The 23,587-nt window shown below is 37.7% G+C and overlaps 2 protein-coding genes across 3 annotated transcripts; one reads left to right on the top strand and one right to left on the bottom strand.

The window, feature by feature from the left end:
• Positions 1-548: 548 nt before the first annotated feature.
• nbr1b (NBR1 autophagy cargo receptor b) lies at positions 549-15,504 on the bottom strand. 2 transcript variants are annotated; one of them, XM_048206268.1, is made up of 21 exons: positions 15,085-15,504; positions 14,126-14,188; positions 13,973-13,991; positions 13,847-13,869; positions 12,512-12,700; positions 12,099-12,176; positions 10,630-10,826; positions 10,312-10,437; positions 10,020-10,223; positions 9,600-9,759; positions 9,246-9,515; positions 7,157-7,285; positions 6,964-7,039; positions 6,698-6,808; positions 6,436-6,591; positions 5,016-5,219; positions 4,415-4,835; positions 3,591-3,673; positions 3,426-3,495; positions 3,197-3,293; positions 549-2,148 (listed from the first exon to the last, which is right to left on the bottom strand). In XM_048206268.1, exons 1-21 carry the CDS (start codon positions 15,184-15,186, stop codon positions 1,975-1,977), a joined length of 2,952 nt encoding a protein of 983 aa, XP_048062225.1. In that variant the 5' UTR covers positions 15,187-15,504; the 3' UTR covers positions 549-1,974. The 2 variants fall into 2 exon arrangements, with proteins under 2 accessions (XP_048062225.1, XP_048062219.1); XM_048206262.1 differs by having other exon boundaries at positions 12,470-12,700; positions 15,085-15,362.
• Positions 15,505-18,966: 3,462 nt separating this feature from the next.
• Positions 18,967-22,947, top strand: aoc2 (amine oxidase copper containing 2). The gene is made up of 4 exons (XM_048206279.1): positions 18,967-20,636; positions 21,577-21,862; positions 21,959-22,091; positions 22,180-22,947. Exons 1-4 carry the CDS (start codon positions 19,076-19,078, stop codon positions 22,459-22,461), a joined length of 2,262 nt encoding a protein of 753 aa, XP_048062236.1. The 5' UTR covers positions 18,967-19,075; the 3' UTR covers positions 22,462-22,947.
• The last annotated feature ends 640 nt before the right edge of the window (positions 22,948-23,587 follow it).

Below are 23,587 nucleotides of genomic sequence, written 5' to 3'. Positions count from 1 at the left end.
TGATTTTGTGTGTGGTTTGCTTAAAAGGATAGTTCTGTCCTCATTTACTCACCCTCAAGTTGATCTAAACCTGTATGAGTTTATTTAATCTGTTTAATTATCACAAAAGAAGATATTTTGAAGAACGTGTTTAACCAAACAGTTGCTGGTCCCCAATGACTTTCATATTATGAAAAAGATACGATGGAAGTCAAAGGGGACCAGAAACTTTTTGGTTACCCACAAACGGCTTTGAAAACAAGCTGAGAGTGAGTAAATGAGGACAACATTTTTATTTTTGGGTGAACTATACCTTTAACCTCCAGCACACAAAAACTTAGACATTGTACTTTCTGCACTTTTTTTTTTTTTTTTTTTTTGAGCCATATGAATTTTTTGCCAATTTTATTTGTCCAACCACCCTAGTAAGAAAAGCCACATGTCAGTGTTTAAATTTATAGAGTGTGAATTAAGTGTAGTGCATTTAATATTGTCTTATCCAGATAAAACAAGTTGTATCATTACTTTGGAATTTGTGGTGCACGGTTATGGATGACAGTGAGCAAAAGTAAGACTTATCAGGATATTTATTACAGACAGATGTGTACATTAGATGCAGAGACACTATGAGTACTCCATTCAGGCATCAAACACAGAGTGAGGCGCATCTGTCTCCACTGATTATGCTTTACAATCACATGATTCAAACAATTTCACCCAGAATCTCTACTGATCGCTGCAAGCCCCAGGACCAACTACAGCTTTCCTAAGGAATGTGCTAAAACATATAGATAAACCCTAGCTCTAGAAAAACAAGTAGGTGATTGTTCAGTTAAATTGCGGATGTACCACTTGTGAAAGGAGCAAATCAAAAGACGCTCAGTGATTTATAGGGAATGCTTTCCACTCTAGACAGTAGGTAGTTTCAAAATCCCCCATTGAAGAAAAGTGCTGAGATAAATTCTTCATCACACTAAATACAAGAGCTATTTAATTATCAAAATATATATATATATATATATAATTTGCATGATTTCGATTTTGTTTGGAATGAACAGTAGGCTGTTGTTGTTTTTTGTCTCGCACTATGATGTGTCTCAACATTTAAAATTGGAGTTAAATATGACACGATTGCCTTTGCGGTCTTTAACCATTTAAAGCATAAATTAAAACACTCTACACTGCCCATTTCAATCTATTTAAGCATTCAAATGCATTGCTAATTCAAGCCATGACGTTTTTCAGATAGTTAAATGGCAATGCATTCACAAAGTGCAGTATGTGCCCTATTTTGTGGACCTATTAGAAATGAATCAGTGGTCTTCAAAATAATGATAATAATTTCCATATGTATTATAAGCAATAACAGGTCAAAATTACTTAAAAAAAAAAAAAAAAAAAAAAAAAAAAACACATTCACACATTAAACTTAACTTCTCCAGTAAGGAATTATTTGTCATCTTGTGTCTATGTTAAGTTAAGTTTCTCTATTTGGTCTTGGCTGATGATTAAGACAGTCCAGTCCAGACACAAAGCCAGATCTATTGCACTTTTCCAAAACCTGGGAACACAAAACTTTTTAAATATGAAAAATATCCAGTCACACTGCAGAACCTTTCATATTTACCTATTAGAATAATTTGTGGTTAAATACACTGTTCTTTCAAATCATGTTTTCATTAAAAGCATGACATATTTCTTGGATAGTTTTGAAATAATAATTACCTATTAGTGTTCATTAGCTACCATGATCACCTCTGAAAACATTAATGCCCACTAACAACAAACTTTAACAAGCACGGTTATTATGGTGATGAACTGCTTCTCTAATGAATATCCGTTACACATTGGAGCAGACAGATTCACACACACTATCTTTACAACCCAAATGGAATGAAAGAGTCTGTTTAATGGAATGGGCTGCTGATTGCACAGAGAAAGAGAAACCAAAAAAAAAAACCAGATACAAGAGAAACAAAATAATTGACCAGCATCTCAGTAGCGTGTCGTGTACCAGTCATTGTCGGTCATCTGCACGAGTTCGTTGACCACATCCAGCAGGTTTCGGTTGTGTTTCTGCAGCAGACGTTGATTTAGTGCTCGGTCACCAAAACCCATCTCTACCAGCACAGCCATCATGGCATCATGAGAAGCTGCATCTTCTGGAAGCTATACAGCCCAAAAAAAAAAAAAAAGTTTTTTACTAGTGCAACACATGACTTGTGTCCCAAATGACACATTATATACTTTGCACTAATACTATGCACTATGTACTCTAATGTATGAAATTTATAAGGTTATTTTGTCATCCAGCATCAGAGGAAAGCTGTAGTGCGAAGTGTCCAACATTCCACACTTTGTCAATTGCATCAATTGGGTATTTGAAGTGCACGTTTTCTTGTTGAAATTTTACTACTTGCACTATCTATACTATAAAATGGCATATTATTAATTATCTGGTAACACTTTACAATAAGGTTCATTATTTAACATTAGTTAACTACATTAGTTAACATGAACCAATAATGAACCACTTACACAGCATTTATTAATCATTGTTAATGTTAATTTCAACATTTACTAATACATTATTAAAATCTTGTTAACGTTACTCAATGCACTGTGAACTAACATGAACAAACAATGAACTGTATTTTCATTAACTGACGTTAACGAAGATTACAGTAACAAATGTATTGCTCATGGTTAGTTCATGTTAGTTAATATATTAACTAATGTTTAACTAATGAACCTTATTGTAAAGTGTTACCAATTATATCTTAATTATAATAATATACACTGCTCCAACTGTATAGCAATGTCTGCTAAGCACCGTTAGTATTTTAAATTAAAATGTATACCTGCATGAGCCACTTTTAGGAATGAGAGTTTGACTTTGGATTATCTTGTGGCGTAGGTAAGTAGTATTTTTATATTCTCACTTTTATGTGAAATAAAATGTCTTCTTTCTTTGTTCTTCATTATTAATTTTTATCATAGTTTGATCAAAATTGTTCCTGCAGAACATGATTATTCAAAAACTTTTTTAAAAACTATTTTAAATATGAAACCAGTAATGAAATATACAATAGTGATATTTCTATTTCCTTTTAATAGAGGACAGAAGAGGAGATTTTTCAGCATCTCACAAAAAGTTAAAATTGTTTCAGAATGTTCTTCCTTTCAGAATCCTGTGTGAACGGCCTCTCAAACTCACCTTCTCAGACCCTGTCTGACCAGTGAAAAGAGCTTTATAGGCAGATGCTGCCACAGACAGGGCACCCTTCACCAATCCACCTGTGATGCTATTGGCCCTGAAGAAAGACATGAATGAGACGGTGAGAATGCGAGTGATAGAAAGCAAAGCACACAATGCAATGATTGACCTGAGTGCATTTCCAAGGTCTTGTGAGACCGAACGAGTAACTGTGTGCTGTGTATCTCACCTGAGCTCTTCTGTTTCAGACTTGGCAGATGCTAATGAGTTCTCAGGGTCAGGTTGATTAGGCTCAGAATCTATATATATATAAAAAATATATATATTTTATAATCATTGAAAAATGCTCTAATTCATGGATTATTACATTAATATCTTGTAGTGTTTCACTCACCTTCCTCCTTATCTCCTGGCTCTGTAGGATCACATCCCTCCTGCTCCTCTGGTCCATTATCTGTCTGCTCTTGTGTCTCTGTGCTGAAATGATTTCATATTAATAAAGCTACATTCAACAAGTCAATTACACTGATCTATGAACTATAGGATGTAGTGAAAGAAATCCAGACAGAAATGAATAAAGAATAAGGGATCTGTGCATATAGAGTTCAAGGGCGGGATATTGTGAGGGGCCAATCTACATCTGCTTCAATGGAAACAAGAACTTGATCACATTATCACATATTCAGTGTCACAAATTGGATTAGAATAGTCCAGAATCTTAATCTTGTTAATTTCATGCCATAACACTTTGTTGAAAAAATCCTAAAAAAAAAATTATTTCCAGGTTAAATTAGTGAAGCACTAAAATTAATGTTTTATAGAAAGACCAAACCCAACGTTAAAGTTTACATCTTGCTGAAAAACTGAACTGAAAATAAAGTTTGATTAATTCAATTTGGGCAACTGAAATTAAACCAGTTATTCGCAAACAAATTGTACATATTGCTATGTTAACCTGCTTTTTGGTCCTGTACCTGTTGTAGCTTATTCAAAATAGTTGAGCACAAAACAGATGCTGGCATAGTCAAAATGCATCATCGGAGAAGTGCTAATTAAACGTCACTGTTTCAGGTCAGTGTTTACAACCCTCCAAAACTACTTTGGCTGAAACCAAACCTTTTTTTGCTGTTTCGGCCAAATATTTTCAGCTGCCAATTTTAGGTGCACCACTAGTTTAGTTTAAATGACCTCTAGACTGCTCACATGCAGTCTACTCACCAGGATTTGACTGAGGGCCGGGGTGCCACTACAATCACAGGGGTGAGCGGCACAGCGTCCAGAGTCTGGGAGGCACAGAGCATGTCATTAGCATCCACACTAACAGCAGCAGCAACGGGGCTCTGAAGCTCCGCGGTTTCCACTGATTCTAGTTTGTCTCCCTCTGCAGGCTCTTCTCCAGGCTGCGACAGGGCTGAGCTGTACATGGACTCTCCTAGTGGACGGCTGGTGTCAAAGCAATCAGGGAGGATGATGATGTAGTCTTCTGAAGATGCAGATGAAGTTCTGCTACGAGTTTCCTTAGCCTGTTCTGTGTCCTTAACTTGCTCTTTCTTATCCACTTCCTCCTCTCCCTCCTCTACCAGATCTCCACCTGCAGGTTCCACCAGGATCTGCTCGATGTCAGACTCGTGACCCTCATCTGAACATAAGAAAAATCACTTTAATGACTAAACAATTTACTGTTATTGGTAAGAAGCTGACTACTTTAAATACACTTAGGCAAATTTGAAATTTACAAGAAAAAAACAGATCTGTCAATTACAAATACAATGTCTGATTAGACAATGGTCGGAAATAATTATTCTCAATGCCCTGTTACCTGTGCTAACGAGTTCTGTTGGTAGCGTCAGCAGGGGAACAGCTATCTCAGTGGTCTCTGTCTGTGGTGAAGTAGGGCTGGAGATTCGTGCCATCTCTACTTTCAGTGGGGCTGGAGCAGATATTAACATGCTTCCTGTTTCTGAAACTTTTTCTGATTTCCTCTCACAAAGTGACATCGAACCTTGCGGGGCTGGGCGCACCACTTAAAATGGCAAAAATGAAATGTAAAAAGAAAAATGTAAAAGGTAAATAATCTTGTAACTTTCATACGAAACTGTTAAATAAACATCTCTCCTGTCCACCAAGGCTACATATACTTAATTAAAAATACAGTAAAAACAGTAATATTGTGAAATATTTTTTACAATTTAAAATAACTGTTTTCTATTAAATATATTTTAAAATGTAATTTATTCCTGTGATATGATATCTCTAATATGATGATTTGATGTAATAGATGTAAATGTAATAGAAAAAGGCTACTAAAACTATTAAAAGTACCAATAAAGATTTTCTACATGATGGGTTGTACCGAGTACAGAGTAATGGCCGTTTCCCACCGCAAGTGTGAGCAGTGCGTCATCTTCACGTCAGCGTAACTACACCATCACTGCAGCTGCAGTATTCAGTATACATGTGAGTATTCACATTGGAAGTGTTTGTATAGCGTCACAGTATCGGCTCCAAGCTACATATAAAGTGAGCATTCCTTTACAAAGACAACTATAAATTTGTTTTGGTCATTTATAAACTTAATAGTCTTGAAAGTCTGTTAACATGGGGAGGTGCACGATGGTAAACAACAAACAAACAAAAAAAGCCTCATGTCATATTGCTGCACACTAATGTGGTAAATCGTGAATGTTTACATCATCTGAGGCGCGCACATGTTTACAAGACAGCAAACGTGGCAGAAAAAAGCAAACTCAGTTTGATTTGGGTAGTGCTACAGCCTATATGAATAATAACTAAAAGAATGTTTATATATCTTATTTTCTGGCTAGTTTACTTAGTTTTTTTATAATACACCATACTTTCACCCGAAACTGAATAATTAAAAACAAGATTAAATGGGTAAATCTTCTATATAAATATTTTTTATTCTTAATTTTTCTTTTCTTTTATTTTGTCCATCAAACGTGTGCTTTCACTTTAATTGAGCGTCAGCAGTCCAGCAAACATTGACTCTGCGCTGAAACCCCCGCTTCACTGCCGCTCACGCGCTGCTCCTGCTCGCGGTGTGAACACACCCATTGGTTAACATTCACACCAAAAAAATACACGCTGCTCACGCTAGCAGTGTGAAATGGCCGTAACAACTTAATGTGCTGTAATCAGTCTGACTTCAAGTGAGCCACGCTGAAATGGACTAGTTTCCACCTATTATGAAAATTACTGAAATTATTCCCTCCACAAACCTTTAGCTGGGCATTTCCCACAAAGCGTCCCATGTTCTGCTACTTCAAGGGTGAGAGAGCGGATAACAGATGGACTGACAAACTGAGGCCCAATGATGCTCTCCTCTCCTTTCTCTTGTGCTGGGACTCCCTCTAATTCTGTCCCCTGAGCCACATCTGTGAATAAGACATCAGAGAAAGTACAGAAATATAAACAGCTACATAATCACGGACAGTATTATACAGACAAATAGTGCAAAAAATGTTCTCCTGTAAAATGTACCCAGGATGCTGCTGACTCCTTGGGCTTCTGTTTCTTCTTGGATCAACCCCAATGTTGGTTTCTCCTGAAGAGGTCCATCATGGGGCAAAGGCGATATGCATGGAGTAATGTCTTTATACATTTACAGACAAAGAGACAATGAGAACATTAGAAAAGTTATTTATTTATTTAATCTTTACTGTTCAATATTAATAAGCATAACCAATAAAAGCCATGCATGCTAAATATTAGGAGCACATAAGACATTATTCCAGTTTTAAAGTGACCTGCAGGAGTGTTGTTGGGCACGCTCTCCAGCTCTTGCACGATGTTGATGTCCAGCAGTTCAAATGACAGTAAGTCCTAAGTAAATGGCAAAAGAGAGTATGTGAAATTGACAAGTTCTTCATGAAACATAATGATAGAATGAGAAACATGACAAACGTGATGGAATTAGTGAATCATGCTGATCGCTCATACTTGAGCTGTGAGTAAATCCACAGATGGAATGTACAATTCCTGATCACAGTCCTGGTTCACGGACAAAACTAGTTGGTCCCTTGAGGCCCGGCATTTCTCTTCCCTCTCAAGAGTGCGGGAAGACTTCTCCTGATAGGACCAAAGAGGGTGAAAATAGACAGTTTTCTAATTTTTATTTCAGAGCTGCCAAAGTTAATGTGCTACATGGTATCACTTAAAAATGTTTACCAGCATAATATTCACATTTAATGCAGACGGGTTGTAAAGGTTTTAAGTTTTAAATTGTGGTATAATACAGGTGCTGGTCATATAATTAGAATATCATCAAAAAGTTCATTTTTTTTATTGTAAATTATTTTTAAATATGAAACTTTCATATATTATAGATTCCCTACATGTAAAGTAAAACATTTCAAAAGTTTTTTTTTTAAATTTTGATGATTAGAGCGTACAGCTCATGAAAGTCCAAAATCCAGTATCTCAAAATATTAGAATATTTCCTAAGATCAATCAAAAAATGGATTTTCAAAACAGAAAAGTTCTGTAAAGTATGCTCATTTGTACACTCAATACTTGGTCGGCAGCACATGTTACAGCAAATGACTTGCTCCTAGCACAAATTACAGCATCAGTGAAGTGTGGCATGGAAGTGATCAGCCTGTGGCACTGCTGAGGCACTATTGAGCCTTCAGATCATCTGTATATTGTTGGATCGACTGTTTCTCATCTTTCTCTTGAAAATATCCCATAGATTCAGGTCAGGCATGTTGGCTGGCCAATAAAACACAGTAATATCATGGTCAGCAAACCACTTGGAAGTGGTTTTTGCACTGTAGGCAGGTGCTAAAGTCCTGCTGGAAAAGTAAATCAGCATCTCCATAAAGCTTGTCAGCAGATGGAAGCATAAAGCGCTCCAAAATCTCCTGGAAGATGGCTGCATTGACTTTGCACTTGATAAAACACAATGGACCAACACCAGCAGACGTCACGGCCCCCCCAAATCATTACTAACTTCAGAAACTTCACACTAGACTTCAAGCAGCTTGGATTCTGTGCCTCTCCAGTCTTCCTTCAGACTCTGGGACCATGATTTCAACATGAAATGCAAAATTTACTTTTATCTGAAAAGAAGACTTTCGCCCACTGTTCACTGTCCAGTTCTTTTTCTCCTTAGCCCAGGTAAGATGCTTCTGATGTTGTTTCTGTTTCAGAAGTGGCTTGGTAGTTTTTTTCCTGAAGATGTCTGAGTGTGGTAACTCTTGATGCGCTGACTCCGGCTTCATTCGACTCATTGTGAAGCTCTCCCAAGTGTTTGAATCGGCTTTACTTGACAGTATTCTCAAGCTTGTGGTCATCCCTGTTGCTTGTGCACCTTTGCCTACCCAATTTCTTCCTTCTAGTCAACTTTGCATTTAATATGCTTTGATACATCACTCTGTAAACAGCCACCACATTCAGTAATGACCTTCTGTGACTTACTCTCTTTGTGGAGGGTGTCAATGATTGTCTCCTGGACCATTGCCAAGTCAACAGTCTTCTCCATTAGTGTGGTTTCAAAGAACAAGAGATACCCGGAATTGATACTGTAGGGATGGTCATTTAATGAAAAATTTAAATATTCTAATATTTTGAGATACTGGATTTTGGACTTTCATTAGCTGTACGCTCTAATCAACAAATTTAAAAAAAAAAAAAAAAAAAACTTTTGAAATGTTTTACTTTACATGTAGGAATCTAGAATAAATGAAAGTTTCATTTTTTTAAATAATTTATAATAAAAAAAATGAACTTTTTCACGATATTCTAATTATATGACCAGCACCTGTATATCATGTATCAAAAACAATCTAAAATTAATTTGTGTCCGTTTTTTGGAGTCATGAAAATGCATTTTAGTAGAGTTTTTTATTGTATGTTTTTCTTCTGTTATGTTAGTTTTTTTAATTTCAGTTAAAAAATGTCATTTCGTTTTCGCTAACAATAATATTTATCATAATGACCAATTAACATTTGACCATTGTACATTAGAATAGTTGCACATATAAAAATTTCTAGGGGGGCTGAGGGTGTCTCAGGATCGTTGTCTTACCTGCGGGGTGACACAGGGAGACACCAGCAGCCCGTCAGCACAGATGGCTGTAGGAGCATGTGGATCCACAACGATGCTGCACCAAACACGCGGCCCAAACTGCTCTCCTCTGTGTGCCAGGCGCCAATGGGATGTATAGGTGCCCTCCAACGTCGGAGCACAAAGTGCCACGCTGACCACACCCACCTGTCCTGGCTGTAGTGTGGGTACTGCGACCTCCCGCCATCTTTCGCCCGAGCCCACTGCCAGGTTCCCCCACATGAACTTCAACTGAGGTCGAAATGGGACACAATCAGGTTCATATTTTTTTTATTGTGTGTGTTTAGGAATTTGTGTGTGTCTGTTGAAGAGTACCTTGGTCTCAGAGTCCCAGCACACTCTTCCACTGTTTTTCATTTTCCAGTATTTAATGAACTTGGTCCCAGGACGCAGACGTGATCCATCAGGCAGGTTTTCATCCAGGAGCAGAGCTGTCATAGCTGGCACTGCCAGCGGGCATGGACGTTTTGGACGACTGCAACCAAGACAGTATAAATTAAATGGCATCTTATCATCACTAGCTGCATTTTTAACTGATCTGATCAGTTCAGCCAATTAATATGGTGTGGTGTCATTTCTCACATTTGGGACAACGCTTCATGGCAGAAATGATTTTTCCAGAGAAAAGAAAAGAAAAGATTGTGTTCCACAGAAAAGATAACAGCATAGGGTTTCTTTGTGAACTATCCCTTTAATATGTTCTTCCTCAGGTGGTAAAGGGGTGCAAGCTCTTACTCTGGGCTGTTTGCCTGTGTGGCGCGTGGCTGCAGCAGGACGGGTGAAGAGCTCCCTTCTCCAGCAGTGCTCCACTGCAGCCCCCTCCTCTCCATCCTCAGCTGCTTCCTGATCTCCTTCACCTCCGCCTTGAGCTGACGCTTCTCCGCTTTAAGACGCTGCTTCTCGGCCTTGCGAAAGCTCCGGTCACCCCTTCTGTAGAACCTGCAGAAAAAGAGAAAAATATGCTCAACTTTCTGAACTTTAACAGCAATTCATCACAAACAGCAGAGGGCAGAGGACAGAGGCCCACCTGCTGTGGTCTGGTGCTGGGGAGCCGTGCTCAGGAATAGACAGGGGAGTTCTGGCTCTCACAAGGTTGTGGCTTGGATCATGTGAGAAGCTACAAGGCTCACACAGAGTGCAGGAGGTACACACACTGTGCAGAAAGAAACCAAACACAATGAAACATACAAAGGGAAACAACTAACTGAAAGGCATCCATTAAACCAGGCATCCAGTTATAAATCATATATATAAATCATTCAATCATAATATATGTGTGTTTCCCTTTGAAATGCACCACAGAAAGAAATTATACAGGCATCCACCTCACAGAGATCTCTCTAACCTGCACTGGTATCCGCCGCCTGCGGTCTGGCCCCGGCAGCTGCTGCAGGCTGGAGCTGAACTTGGGGCTCCTGGCAGAGTGGATGAGGTGACTTCAGGAACCTGAGCTTCTGGTCCCACTGGCTTATGGATGCAGCATTGTCCAGAGAACTCCCTACAAATCTTCTCTACTGCCTCCCTAACCACCTGGTCCTTAAACTGTGGCAGTTATCATATTTTTGAAAAAGAAAGATAGAGAGACAAATGTTTCCTTAGCAATATTAGGATTTGCCTCCACTGCTAAAACTATTGGTATGATTGTATTAGTATTTGTATGTACATTAGTATTTGTCAGTTATTAAAGTTACAATGAAACAAAGCAATGACCAGCCTTTTCTTCTGTATTGTGACGTACATCTCAATGAAACAGATTATTGAAAAATAAAGAATAAAAAAATAAAACGTAAGGCAGGGACATGGTTCTGCCTATTACTGACTGTTGACTGGATGGAGGCAGATCTAAACAAGAGTTTGTATTTGACTGTAATAAAGGGACAGCATTTATGTGGAAAAAATGACTGGGGAAGTCCAGCATACGTCACTAGACAGAAGTCTGACTTTCAACAGATGATGAAGAGTTATGTCAATGTGATTCAAAATTTTAAAAAATGAAACATGCATTGATGCGTCAATGACACTAATAACATGCCTTCAGACAACAGCTGAATTCTCACTTCATGCCTACTTTAAAGGTTCACCCAAAAATTCTGTCATTAATTACTCACCCTCATGTCATTCCACACCCATAAGACCTTCGTTCATCTTCACAACACAAATTAAGATATTTTTGATAAAATCCGATGGCTCAGTGAGGCCTCTATTGACAGCAAGATAATTAACACTTTCAATGCCCAGAAAGCTACTAAAGACATATTTAAATCTGTTCATGTGACAACAGTGGTTCAACCTTAATGTTATGAAGTGACGAGAATACTTTTTGTGCACCAAAAAAAAACAAAAAAAAACAAAACTTTTCAACAATAACTAGTGATAATCTTTATAATCTTTTGTTTCGAATTAGTGGTTCAGTGTCAAACTGCTGTAATCACGTGACTTTGGCGCTCTGAACCACTGATTCGAAACAAAAGATTCGAAACAGTGTTTTGAACTTGGCCATCACTAAATACTGTTGAATAAAATCATTATTTAATTTTTTTGGGTCACAAAATTCTCATTGCTTCATAATATTTATTGTTTTAAATATTTAATTTAGTAGTTTTCTGGGCACTGAAAGTGTAAATTATCTTGCTGTCAATGAGAAGATAAGAGATAGGCTCTCACTGAGCCATCGGATTTCATCAAAAATATCTTAATTTGTGTTCTGAAGATGAGCAAAGGTCTTACGGGTGTGGAACGACATGAGGGCGAGTAATAAAATGCATTATTCTCATTTTTGGGTGAACTAACCCTTTAATGTATTGTTTCTCATACCTTTTCCATGTATGAAGTGAACCAAGCTGGAGGTGTCTTATCCTCTGCCTTCCCACCTTTGAGTTCATTTACAATTACCTTTAAAACAAAGGCAGGATATTAAAATAGAATATGTAGCACAAAAGTGAAAAATTGTGCTTATCAATCTGGACACCGTTAACATTTCATGCAAACTACAATAAAATTTAATAGAATTCAGTTACATTATTTGGTTTTAGCATCAGAACATGATTTGTTTATAATATAATTTATTTATAATATTATTATGCACCATTCTTAATAAAACTTCAGTCTAGAATTTGATACAACAACAGTAAACAACAGTGGCTATGTCTGTGATTGTGCAAAACCATTGGGTTATAAAATCTTACCAATCCTTCCTCTGGGACTGCGGCCTGAACTTTGCGACTCACCACTTGTGCCAAAGTAGGGCAGTGCTGAGGAGGCCTGAATCCCTTCTTGGGTTCTCCAACAGTACCAGGTTTCACCTGGCCCAAGCCCACCCCTGACCCTGGTGGTGGGCCCGGCCCTGGCACTGTGGCTCTACTGCCCCTCGTCTCATACACATTCATTTGTAGTCTGTTCCCCTGTCGTGCTGCACTCTACAAGTCCAAACAACAACACAGTGTAACAATGTGGTGCATTTAGCTTTGGACTGTTGACTGCAAAACAATGAGTTTAATACACTCTACAACAACACTCTAACCACCCTATTGAACTCTTGGGTACTTCTGTTGTAATAAAAATAAACTCAAAAATATGATATCAATTTAATGTTGAACAACTTTATTTATTTTAGTGTATTTAAGCATTGTAATTAGGTTGGTGTTTATTTATTTAAAATTGAAAGGGTTAGTTCACCCAAAAATTAAAATTCTGTCATTAATTATTCACCCTCATGTCGTTCCACACCCGTAAGACCTTCGTTCATCTTCAGAACACAAATTAAGATATTTTTGATGAAATCCGATGGCTCAGTGAGGCCTCCGTTGACAGCAAGATAATTAACACTTTCAGTGCCCAGAAAGCTACTAAAAACATGTTTAAAACAGTTCATGTGACTACAGTGGTTCAACTTTAATGTTATGAAGCAACGAGAATACTTTTTGTGCGCCAAAAAAACAAAACAAAATGGCATCTTTATTCAACAATATCTAGTGATGGGCGATTTCAAAACACTCATGAAGTTTTACAAATCTCTTGTTTCAAATCAGTGGTTCAGAGCACAAAAGTCACATGATTTCAGTAAACAAGGCTTCGTTATGTCATAAGTGTTTCAAAATTTCAATAGTTCACGTGACTTTGGAAGTTTGAAATGCGCTCCGAACCACTGAATCGAAACAAAAGATCTGTAAATCTTCGAAGCACAAAAAGTATTCTCGTCGCTTTATAACATTAAGGTTGAACCACTGTAGTCTCATGAACTGTTTTAAATATGTTTTTAGTACCTTTATGGTCATCTGAAAGTGTTAATTATCTTGCTGTCAATAGAGGCCTCACTGAGCCATCGGATTTTATTAAAAATATCTTAATTTGTGTTCTGAAGATGAACGAAGGTCTTACGGGTGTGGAACGACATGAGGGTGAGTAATTAAGGACAGGATTTTCATTTTTTGGTGAACTAACCCTTTAAATAATTTTAAATCTTATTGGGGCCCCTCTGTAAGGTTGCTGAGGCCCCCCTGGTTGAGGACCGCTGCTCTAAACAGGTTATATGCAGAAAAACAGAGGAGTAAGTAAATCTTTACCTTCAGGGCTTCTTCATATTCCACTGAAAAGAGAAAAATAGTTCCAGTCACTGTCTGTGTATTTACCTCTTCTTGATGATTTAATTATAATGTACAATTGTACACAAATTTAGACCTTTTACTTACATTGGCTGTTGATTGATACCTGAAACAAACAGTCACATACACAGTTATGATAGAAATATTAACTAATAATATTAATAATTTAACATGATGTCAGATGTTTTCTTTGAAAAAAAGTAAGGTTATTAATAACAATGACTACTTCTTCACTCTCACCTCTTCATTTTCCTCATCGAAATAAGTCAGCTGTAAATTACACAGGCCAAAGGACCTCTTCACCTGAAAAAGGGAAGATATCAAAAGTCAACACAAGACCAGCTTTGTAATTGCAAACAACTTCAAAGGTCGTGTTTGATTTATACAAGCTTCATAGTATACTTGATTCTGATTGGCCAATCGTGACATTTTGAATAACGACCGTTACCAACGGCAACGCTACAAACCTAACTCTCATCCGGGAACCCTTTGCTACACATGATCAAGCTCGTGTCCTGATGTCAGCAGGTAAGCTAATTAGGTAAATGCAACTCAAATCATTATTTAATAATACAAGGTAGGCTTGTAATAAGGGGCAATGTAAAATACACCCCGAATGGCCTGTCGTGGTTTAAATTGCTTTGCTGACTGTACATCACTCCAATTACATGGTGCTTTAAAATGGACAAGCAGATAAAATTAGCTTGAAACAGATGTCTGTTTTTAAAAACCAACATACCTGGACAATTTTCTGGTATCTCGGCGGCTATCATGCTGTCTGTCTAGTAAGGTTGCTTAGTAGGTTTTGAGACACAGTCAGTGACTCAACATTACACAGGAGCTTAGTGATGATGGGATATACAGACGTGACAGTGTGCCAAAACCCTTTGTAATTCTGGTCTAACTGATGAAAGATCTGAGCACGTCAGATATAATATACTTTATTACATATAAATATGGCTGCTGTTTAATTCGTGGGCTTTCTGCAAAATGGTCGCTTGGCCCATTCTTTCTAAATGATTAGGCTTTTACGCCATGCCGCTTGTCGACGCAGCAAACGGGGTAGCGAATATCGCGACAGATGTCTAGTAATACTACTCTAATCGCATGAGCCAGGCGTCGGATGACTTCGGGGTTAAAGGCTTTGCGGCATCAAGGTGAGTGATCAGACTGACATCAGCTCATCATCCTCTGCTTACCATGGCCTCCATAGACTCCCAGCTCTTCGTCTCTGAGCCGGACAGCAGGAAGCTCTTCGCATTGCCTCGGAAATTCACCTTCAGATTGATATAGAAGTCCATGGCGCGAGCCCTATTTAAGGCGTTGCATAGGTGAAATCAGAAAAGCTTCGATGAGTTACTGTACCCTGGCTTCTAGATTTCCCAGATCAAAATGGTCCTTTCTGTTTACATCAGCGACCTGGACACGCCCACTGCATCAGCTGACAGGAAAATGCCTTACGTCATTCAAGGCGAAACAATGTAATGGGCAGGACGATTTAGGGTGAACTCGTGTTAACGCAACATATTTACAAAAATTGTCTTCGCATATTGCTATCGTACATAATTTGATCTATAAATATTAAGAACGAAGGAAACTGGTTAGTGTGTGGTACGGTGATAAATAGCCTACTGTCTGTTCAGCCAGCAATTGAACTGTACATAGTTACTTTCTAAGGTCTGAACGGAGTTAGTTATCTTATAACTGATATTTCCGGTCCTGGCTTCTGATTGGTTAATACAGCGTGATAGTAACAGCTATGACATGAAACGTATCTCTGCGTAGCACCCATAGATTTTTGTTTTTGTTGCATAGCAACGTGCGTTCTGTTACGTCAGGGAATCGAACGCCTTGTACATTCTATCTTGTGAGTTAATGTTTCACGTTTTGAAGTAATCTTTTCTTGTACGTCTGTTGTGACGTTTAAATACTTTTAGAATAGAAAAAAATAATAAAAAGGCAAAAAAAAAGATTGCTTAATATTAGTTTATTTAGAATAATTTGCTCTCATCGAAGCATTGCTTTTCTTATACCTTCTTATTTGGATAGATGTTTTTACTTTTGAAAGCTTTTTACAAATGTGAGAAATGGGAAATGGAAAATGTCTTGCTTTGTAAGTTGTTGCAAACTACGTTTGGATTTTTTAGTATACCAATGTTTTTGCGTCGCTCTTTGTCAACAAGAATATTACGTGAGAGGTTAAATATGTGATCTATCCAGTTTCTCTTGTAAAACATCTGTCAGTTTTTATTACTTTGGTGATCACTCATCAACTCGGTGATTCATTCATCTAATCAATTTAAATTTAGTATATCTCTGGGTGTCTATTTCCATTTGTGCCTATTTTAGACTTTCCTGAGGGGGGGGGGGGGGGGGGGGATCAGAATTGTCTGATATGCAGGGGGAACCATTTCCATTGGCTCTTTGGTCAGATTTTTCTAATGGTTTGCAGATTAATAGATTTAAGATGTGAATATAATGTTGCTACTTTTGCAATTATATTTTTCTGTACTTTTTACTTTTCATTTTCTTACTGTACTTGAGCTGTATTTGTTGATGTACTCAGGACAGAGCCAAGGAATATGCTTTTTTTTTAACATAACATGATTCCCTGTGCTTTCCTCCTCTCTGTGATGGGGGAAACAACACAGCCCATATATGCCCATAGCCCATATATAGAGTTCACACAGGAGATGTTTAAAAATGAATATTAAACAAGTGTGATGCATTCAGACAGATGAGACCCAGTACTTCTCAGGTCACTCTGCAGTTGGCACACAGAACATCATCTGCAGTTCAAAACTGCAGCACAGACTAGTGAGGGCTTGTGAGTTTAACTTTAGGTCTGATCTGCAAGTGGGCAGTAATGGGCCTTCAGTAAGAAAAACATTGTTGTAGAAAGTCCTGAGGCATTAGAGCATGGAGTAATTAAATCTGCAAACAAAAAGCAGATTCAGGAAGAGGATCGTTTTCCTGCAGGCAATAAACAAGGAATTTTAAGGTCAGCATTGACCACTCTTCAATTTATAATGAAAAACATATTCTAATTTCAACAGCCCCTACCTTGACTAATATGGTAAAAAAAAAAAAATAATAATAATAATAATAATAATAATTACTGATTTATAATCTTATAGTGTATAAGAAATCTATCAAGATTATCAAGAAATGTATTCTTTCCTTCCACATTTGTGGTATATTATTTGAAATTGAAATGGACAAAAGTCTATACCATTTATGGGGAACATCTGATAATTGTCAAAATAGGATCATACAACAAAGTGAATCAAGTTAACAAAGGTGCTAATCTTGTTCAGTAGACCGTTTTGTAATGGGTGACAGTGCAAAAATGTAATTGAAATGAAAGTTGATCTGATTTTCTTTTCTTAGCCAGTTTTTTGATTTCTAATAAAAATATCTGAACATCCTTTTACAACAGTTGCTTTTATTAAGTACACAGTATTTATTAGTACATTTTTGTCTTAGGATCTCCAAATCAAATTCATGAGGGTTGTTTCAAGTTCACTTTGGGGTTGTTAGCACCTTTCTAAAACAATTAGGTTTACTACTCACAGAAAAAAAAATGTTTGTTGGGTTAAGATAAACTTTCAAACATTCAAACTTTTAAGTAGGAACTCGGTTGGCAGATATCATAAATACAAATACTAGTAAGTAACTACTTTTATTTCGATGAATATGGTCTGCATGAGAGTATTTTCATTGTATTATGGCCCTTACTTAATTGAATAAAGCACACTTTGGAATGGGTGTGCATTGTTTTCCACTACACAAAGGCATTTCCTGTTTCCTTTTTTCCATTGATTCAAATGTGTTTCTAAGAACTACAATGAGGCTAAATTAAAGCAATTATTGTAAAAAGAAAAAAGGTGGTGGGTGGGGGGGGGTTGGGGGGGTGTTTCTGGCTTCTGCAGTACTCACACCTTATCAAGAAATCTACTTATTTTCCTGAAGCACAAATGCAGCATGTCAGAACTGAACTGTTGTGCAACAAATTTTCCTCCTCTCAACTGAAAAGAACTTTGATGGAAACCCGGGAAAATAACTGTAGTCTAGAATGCTATACAAGCTCCTCAAATATTTTAAGCAGTAAGTGTTCAGTTATGTTTGCTTGTTCATTTTTTGTGCACTTAGGCTTTGCACCAATTTAGCAATATATCAAATGCACCTTTTAAAAGGTTAGTTCACCCAATAATGAAAATTCGTTCCACACCCGTAAGACCCGTTCAGAACACAAATTAAGATATTTTTGATGAAATCCGATGGCTCAGTGAGGCCTGCATTGACAGCAAGATCATTTACACTTTCAAATGCCCAGAAAGCTACTAAAGATGTATTTAAAACAGTTCATGAGACTACAGTGAAATACTTTTTGTGTGCCAAAAAAACAAAATAATGACTTTTCAACATTATCTAGTCATGGCCGATTTCAAAACACTGCTTCGAAGCTTTACAAATCTTTTGTTTCGAAGCAGTGTTTTGAAATCAGCCATCACAAGATATTGTAGAAAAGTCTTTAATTTGTTCTTTTTGCTCGTCACTTTTTAAGATAGAACCACTGCACTCACATGAACTGGTTTAAATATGTTTGTAGCACCTTTATGGATCTTGAGAGGTTTGGTGGCTTTGCTCTAAATGGAGGCCTCACTGAGCCATCGGATTTAATCAAAAACATCTTAATTTGTGTTCTGAAGATGAACGAAGGTCTTACGGGTGTGGAACGACATGAGGGGGAGTAATTAATGACATTATTTTCATTTTTGGGTGAACTAACCCTTTACCAGTTTAACATTGGTTTTTATCTGCTAACAGTTAAGGATTAGGCCTAATCCATTATATCAGATTCCTCCAAATATCAAGAGACATTTACATAAAAATCTACATCTGACATGCTTTTAACAGGTGCAGATTCAATTCAGAGTGTTGCTGAAACATAGAAGACTGGCCAAATCATGCACAAAGTGGGACTTATAGATTTATTAATAGAAAGTACCACCCATTAAAAAAGTCAGGCTGATAGCATTATAAAACTGGGGTCGTGTGTGAACTTTAGGGGGGTGTGGTTATTACAACACTTGCTACTAGTATACTGTAGTAAGAGACCCATTCCGCACTCTCACTCAAGACACGAGAGTTGCCCTCAAACTCTAGAGAGGCGTGGTCGCTACAATTATGAATTCTCTGTTAAAATACCTACTGATACTTCTGGGACTTATCTCAGTGATTATCAACATTGTGTTGATATGCTTAAATTCACATAGGCTTCCAAAATGTATGTCCCAGTTGCAAGAAACCAAACAATTCAACCATTCAGATAAAAGTCTGGTTTTTGCGGATCTGACAGCAGAGGAGTACAAGTCTGTTCGCGACTACATGTGGGCTCAAAAAGACTTAAAAATCTCTCATTCGCTCACAGCAAAGCCCTCGGAGAATTTTCTCTTTTTAATTGACCTCTCGCTCCCACGGAAGGCTGATGCGCTGCGCTACCTGGATGCCAACGGCCAGAAGCCCAAACGCGAGGCGAGCGTCGTGCTCTTCTGTGGCGAAGGAGGTTACCTGAAGGAGTATGTGGTGGGACCGTTACCTGGTCCACTGCGGCATCGAGATGTTACTCAGGAGAAGTACAACACGACGAGGTTACCCTTCAACGCCCGAACAGTGACAATTGGGGAGTATGTGCAGCTCTTCACGCTGCTTTATCAAGCTTTCCAAAAGCTTGAAAAACCTCTAAGGGAAAGTTTTGGTTATGTCCCCAAAAAAAATGAATTGCTGCCGTTTGAGGGTATGCCGAGGGGCATCAAACGTGATGACCGCAAGACCTGGATCTCTTTTTTTCGCGATTTCAGCGGCATGTACATCCATCCTGTGGGGTTTGAGATGCTGGTCAATCACGAAAGCAGCAACACATCAGAATGGACGATTGACAGGTTGTTGTACAACGGCCAATATTTCGAAAGCATTAATGCATTTATTACAGCTTACGAAGGGGATAAAGTAAAAAAGATAGTCCACAGAGATATCAAAAACTACGCCTCGCTGAAGCCGAGGGAAAAACCTTCTGGTTTAGGACCACAGCAGTATTATCCTCAAGGTAAACGTTACAGCGTTAAAAACAACCAGGTGATTTATATGCACTGGAGCTTTGCGTTTGGTTTGAGCTCTCTGACTGGGATGAGAGTGTTTGACATTCGTTTTAAAGAAGAAAGGATTGCGTACGAGCTCAGCGTGCAGGAGGCGATGTCTGTCTACGGTTCTGTTACGCCTGGGATGATGCTCACGAAGTTCCTCGACTCGAGTATCGGAATCGGGCGCTTCGCCCACGAGCTCGTGCGCGGGGTCGACTGTCCGTACATGGCCACCTATGTAGACACGTACCGCTATATTGACACAAATGTCACGCAGCGTTTCAGAAACTCCATCTGTGTTTTTGAGCATGATATTGGGCGACCTCTGCGACGACACTTCTCAGATTTCTTTCATAATGGTTTCGGAGGGATGGCAAACAGTGCTCTGGTGTTCCGCACTATTACTGCTATAGGGAACTACGATTACATATGGGACTTCATTTTCTATCAAAGCGGCTCCGTGGAGGCGAGAGTTCACGCCACGGGCTACATATCATCCTCCTTTAAGAATGATGGAAATCAGCAGTACGGGCACCAGGTTGCAGAGAATGTCCTTGGAAATATCCATACACATTTTATTAACTTTAAAGTCGACCTGGATATCTTGGGTAAGTGCCATAAAATAATCGAGCACATTTACTAGAGCTGCAATAACTTAGAATCATATTTAATTACAGATACATTGATTAGCCTATGTGGATACTACAAAAAAAAAATATTGTTAATAATACATGTTGACATTTTGTGACAACATGCCCCAATAGTGGGATATGTTGTCACATTATAAGGGGGATTTTTTACACTAATCTGTTATTAAACAGCATATGATGGGTTTTTCAGCAAACTTTAGGCTCTAAAACACTTCATAAAAAAAAAAAAAACGTGCAAAACTATCAACTCATTAATATTTACATTTGAAAACTTGTCAAATCTTGCTGGTTTGCATTTTAGAGGAGCTCCATGTTGTTGCTTTGGACATATCAATTGTCTTTTGTCTGTATGTTGCTCAACTTTACTGTAGGCATTAAAAGAGCTCACTGTAAAAGATGCAGTCCTAGAAATGTCATGCAAACCTTTTGTCTTTTCCAAGATTTAAAGATGAATGACAAATAAGTGATATTAATAAATAATCATCAAGTTCTTAATCTTAATCTGTTTTTTAGTGCAAAAAAATAATGGTAAAAAGTTTTTTAATATACTTAATGAACAGAACGATCATATTTTCAAAGGTTTGCCCCAAATGTATACAAAATAATGAAAGTCAATTTATGATTGATATTTTTCAATTTATATTTTATGAAAGAACTTCATAGAGGTCTGGAACAACATTTGGGTGAGTAAATAATGACAGAATGTTTATTTTAGGGGGAACTATTCTCTAAGGGTCTACAGGTGTCTTGCTGGTGGTCAAACTAAAAAAAAATCATCTCACAAAGAAATATAGAAATGTTACTTATGACTATCTGTTTGCAGAGAATGCCACATGAATATTTACCGTTGAAAGACACAAAACGGTTTTAAAACATTTTCTTTCTTTTTTTTTTGAAGGTGTGAAGAATATGTTTCAGACTAAAGACATGATATATAAGGAGGTGCCATTGCCATGGATGACCTCAGAGAAAGCAAAGATACCACAACTGGTGGAGCAGCAAATCAGGACAGAAAAAGAAGCAGCGATGCGTCATGGCACCAAAACACCCCGTTACCTTCATATAGCCAGTAATAAGACTAATCGCTGGGGCCACCAGCGCTCTTACAGGCTTCAGGTGGTGAGCTTTGCTGGAGATCACCTCCCTGAAAGTGAGTCTGTAGAGAGGTCCATGTCCTGGGCTCGGTAAGGCCACACTGTTTTGAGGCATGCACACAATACATGTTTTAGAAGTGTTGTTTCTGGCTTTAGCTTCTCTCTCATTCACTTGCTTTCTTCTAGGTATAAAGTTGCTATAACCAAGCATAAAGATGAAGAGCAGACTAGTAGCAGTCTGTATAGTCAGAATTACATGTGGTCCCCATTTGTTGACTTCAGCAAATATATTGAAGATAACGAGATGATCGACAATGAGGTATTAATTGACAGCTTCCTCAGAATATTTTTTATTTAGCAGATATATCATTCAAATAATGACCTAATCTTCATTATGTCTTCTTAAGGACTTGGTAGCCTGGGTGACCGCTGGTTTCCTACACATTCCACATGCAGAAGACATTCCCAACACGGTTACAGTGGGCAATGGTGGTGGTGTCATCATTAGACCGCACAACTATTTCGATGAAGATCCGTCCATCAACTCACCTGATGGAGTGTATTTTGCTCCAGGCTCTGAGAGTGACTGTGAGTACAACAAAATGGCGTGTCTGGAAAAGGATCAATGCAGTTCCACACTGGAGCCATTCACTTACCACGGCTTTGAAGGTGTTATGAAGTTTGAGTAAGGACCTTAATTCAGATGTGTATGCTGTTACAGTCTTGCTAAAACATATACAGCAGTATATTCTTCATACTCACTTTACACTACTTGTCAAGCTGTTTCCTGCTTTTGCAGCTGTTTTTTTGTAAATATTATGGATATTCTGTCCATTTGTCTGTAGCAAAACTGTGTGATATGACTGATGGCCATTTTTGGTGTTTGCTTAGTTGATGCTTCCTTTCCTTGTTTTAATTTAGACTATTAAATTAGCATATCACTTAGGTTAGATCTTTCCTTTCTTTAGGCAGTGTATTTTTTTCTTTTCTTTTTTTTTTTTTTTTTTTGCAAAACCTATTTTAAAAGTCATGTGAAACTGTCATTTTTAAACAGTGTAAACTTTTTCTAAAGAGATTTATAAAAACTTAAATAGACTGATAAAACACCTCACTAAGCTCACATTTATTTTTATAAAAATGTTCATCCATGCAATAAAATGTAAAGGGTGACTATATATTGGTTATTTTGGTCATTTTTTTCCCCTCACAAACATCATGCTTTCATTTCTAAATGAATATTAGTATACCAAGGTTGTCATTTCAAATGTTAAGGGCTTTTCGCACCAAGAACAATAATGATATGGGCATGCCCACATTTCATGCACAGAAATGACATTCAAATGTTATGTTTTTAAAAGAATCATTTTACAATCATTTTACTCACAGTCACACTCATATACCAAATCTGTATGCTGTTATGTTTTATGTAGAATGCAAAAGGAGAGTTTTAAAAAATCTTCATGCAGGTGTTTTTCATTCAATAGTTCCAACAAGCAAAAGAAAAGCAACATAAAAACACAATTAAAGTAGTCCATACGACTTGTGCACTATTAAAGTGTTCTGAATATGATAGCTTTTAAGAGCATTCAGAAATTTTGTTGTTATTCACTGAAAACCCTTAGGAAATCAGATTACATATGGTGCAGGTTTGATATCATGACAATGCATTCAAGATATATTTTTCAGTACTACCCTGGGAATTTAACCTGTGACCTTAGCATTGCTATCGCTATGCTCTACCAGTTCAGCTGCAGTCATTTAATAGTGCATTCTGTCTCCTTGGAGTATTTGTTTGGCCTGTTTCCCATAAACATG

Source organism: Megalobrama amblycephala, linkage group LG1 (genome assembly GCF_018812025.1).
Source record: "Megalobrama amblycephala isolate DHTTF-2021 linkage group LG1, ASM1881202v1, whole genome shotgun sequence".
Taxonomy (NCBI): domain Eukaryota; kingdom Metazoa; phylum Chordata; class Actinopteri; order Cypriniformes; family Xenocyprididae; genus Megalobrama; species Megalobrama amblycephala.
The sequence above is the reverse complement of the archived record's forward strand: the minus strand, read 5'-3'. Positions and strand labels throughout refer to the sequence as shown.

Excerpts from the sequence above, each read along its gene's own strand:
- nbr1b (XM_048206262.1), bottom strand. The coding sequence starts at position 15,186 with ATGGACTTCTATATCAATCTGAAGGTGAATTTCCGAGGCAATGCGAAG. Across the intron at positions 14,189-15,084 it reads GGGAGTCTATGGAGGCCATG|GTGAAGAGGTCCTTTGGCCT; the intron begins GTAAGCAGAGGA and ends TCCCTTTTTCAG. Across the intron at positions 7,040-7,156 it reads TGGATTTACTCACAGCTCAA|GACTTACTGTCATTTGAACT; the intron begins GTATGAGCGATC and ends CCATTTACTTAG.
- aoc2 (XM_048206279.1), top strand. The coding sequence starts at position 19,076 with ATGAATTCTCTGTTAAAATACCTACTGATACTTCTGGGACTTATCTCA. Across the intron at positions 20,637-21,576 it reads AGTCGACCTGGATATCTTGG|GTGTGAAGAATATGTTTCAG; the intron begins GTAAGTGCCATA and ends TTTTTTTTGAAG. Across the intron at positions 21,863-21,958 it reads AGGTCCATGTCCTGGGCTCG|GTATAAAGTTGCTATAACCA; the intron begins GTAAGGCCACAC and ends GCTTTCTTCTAG.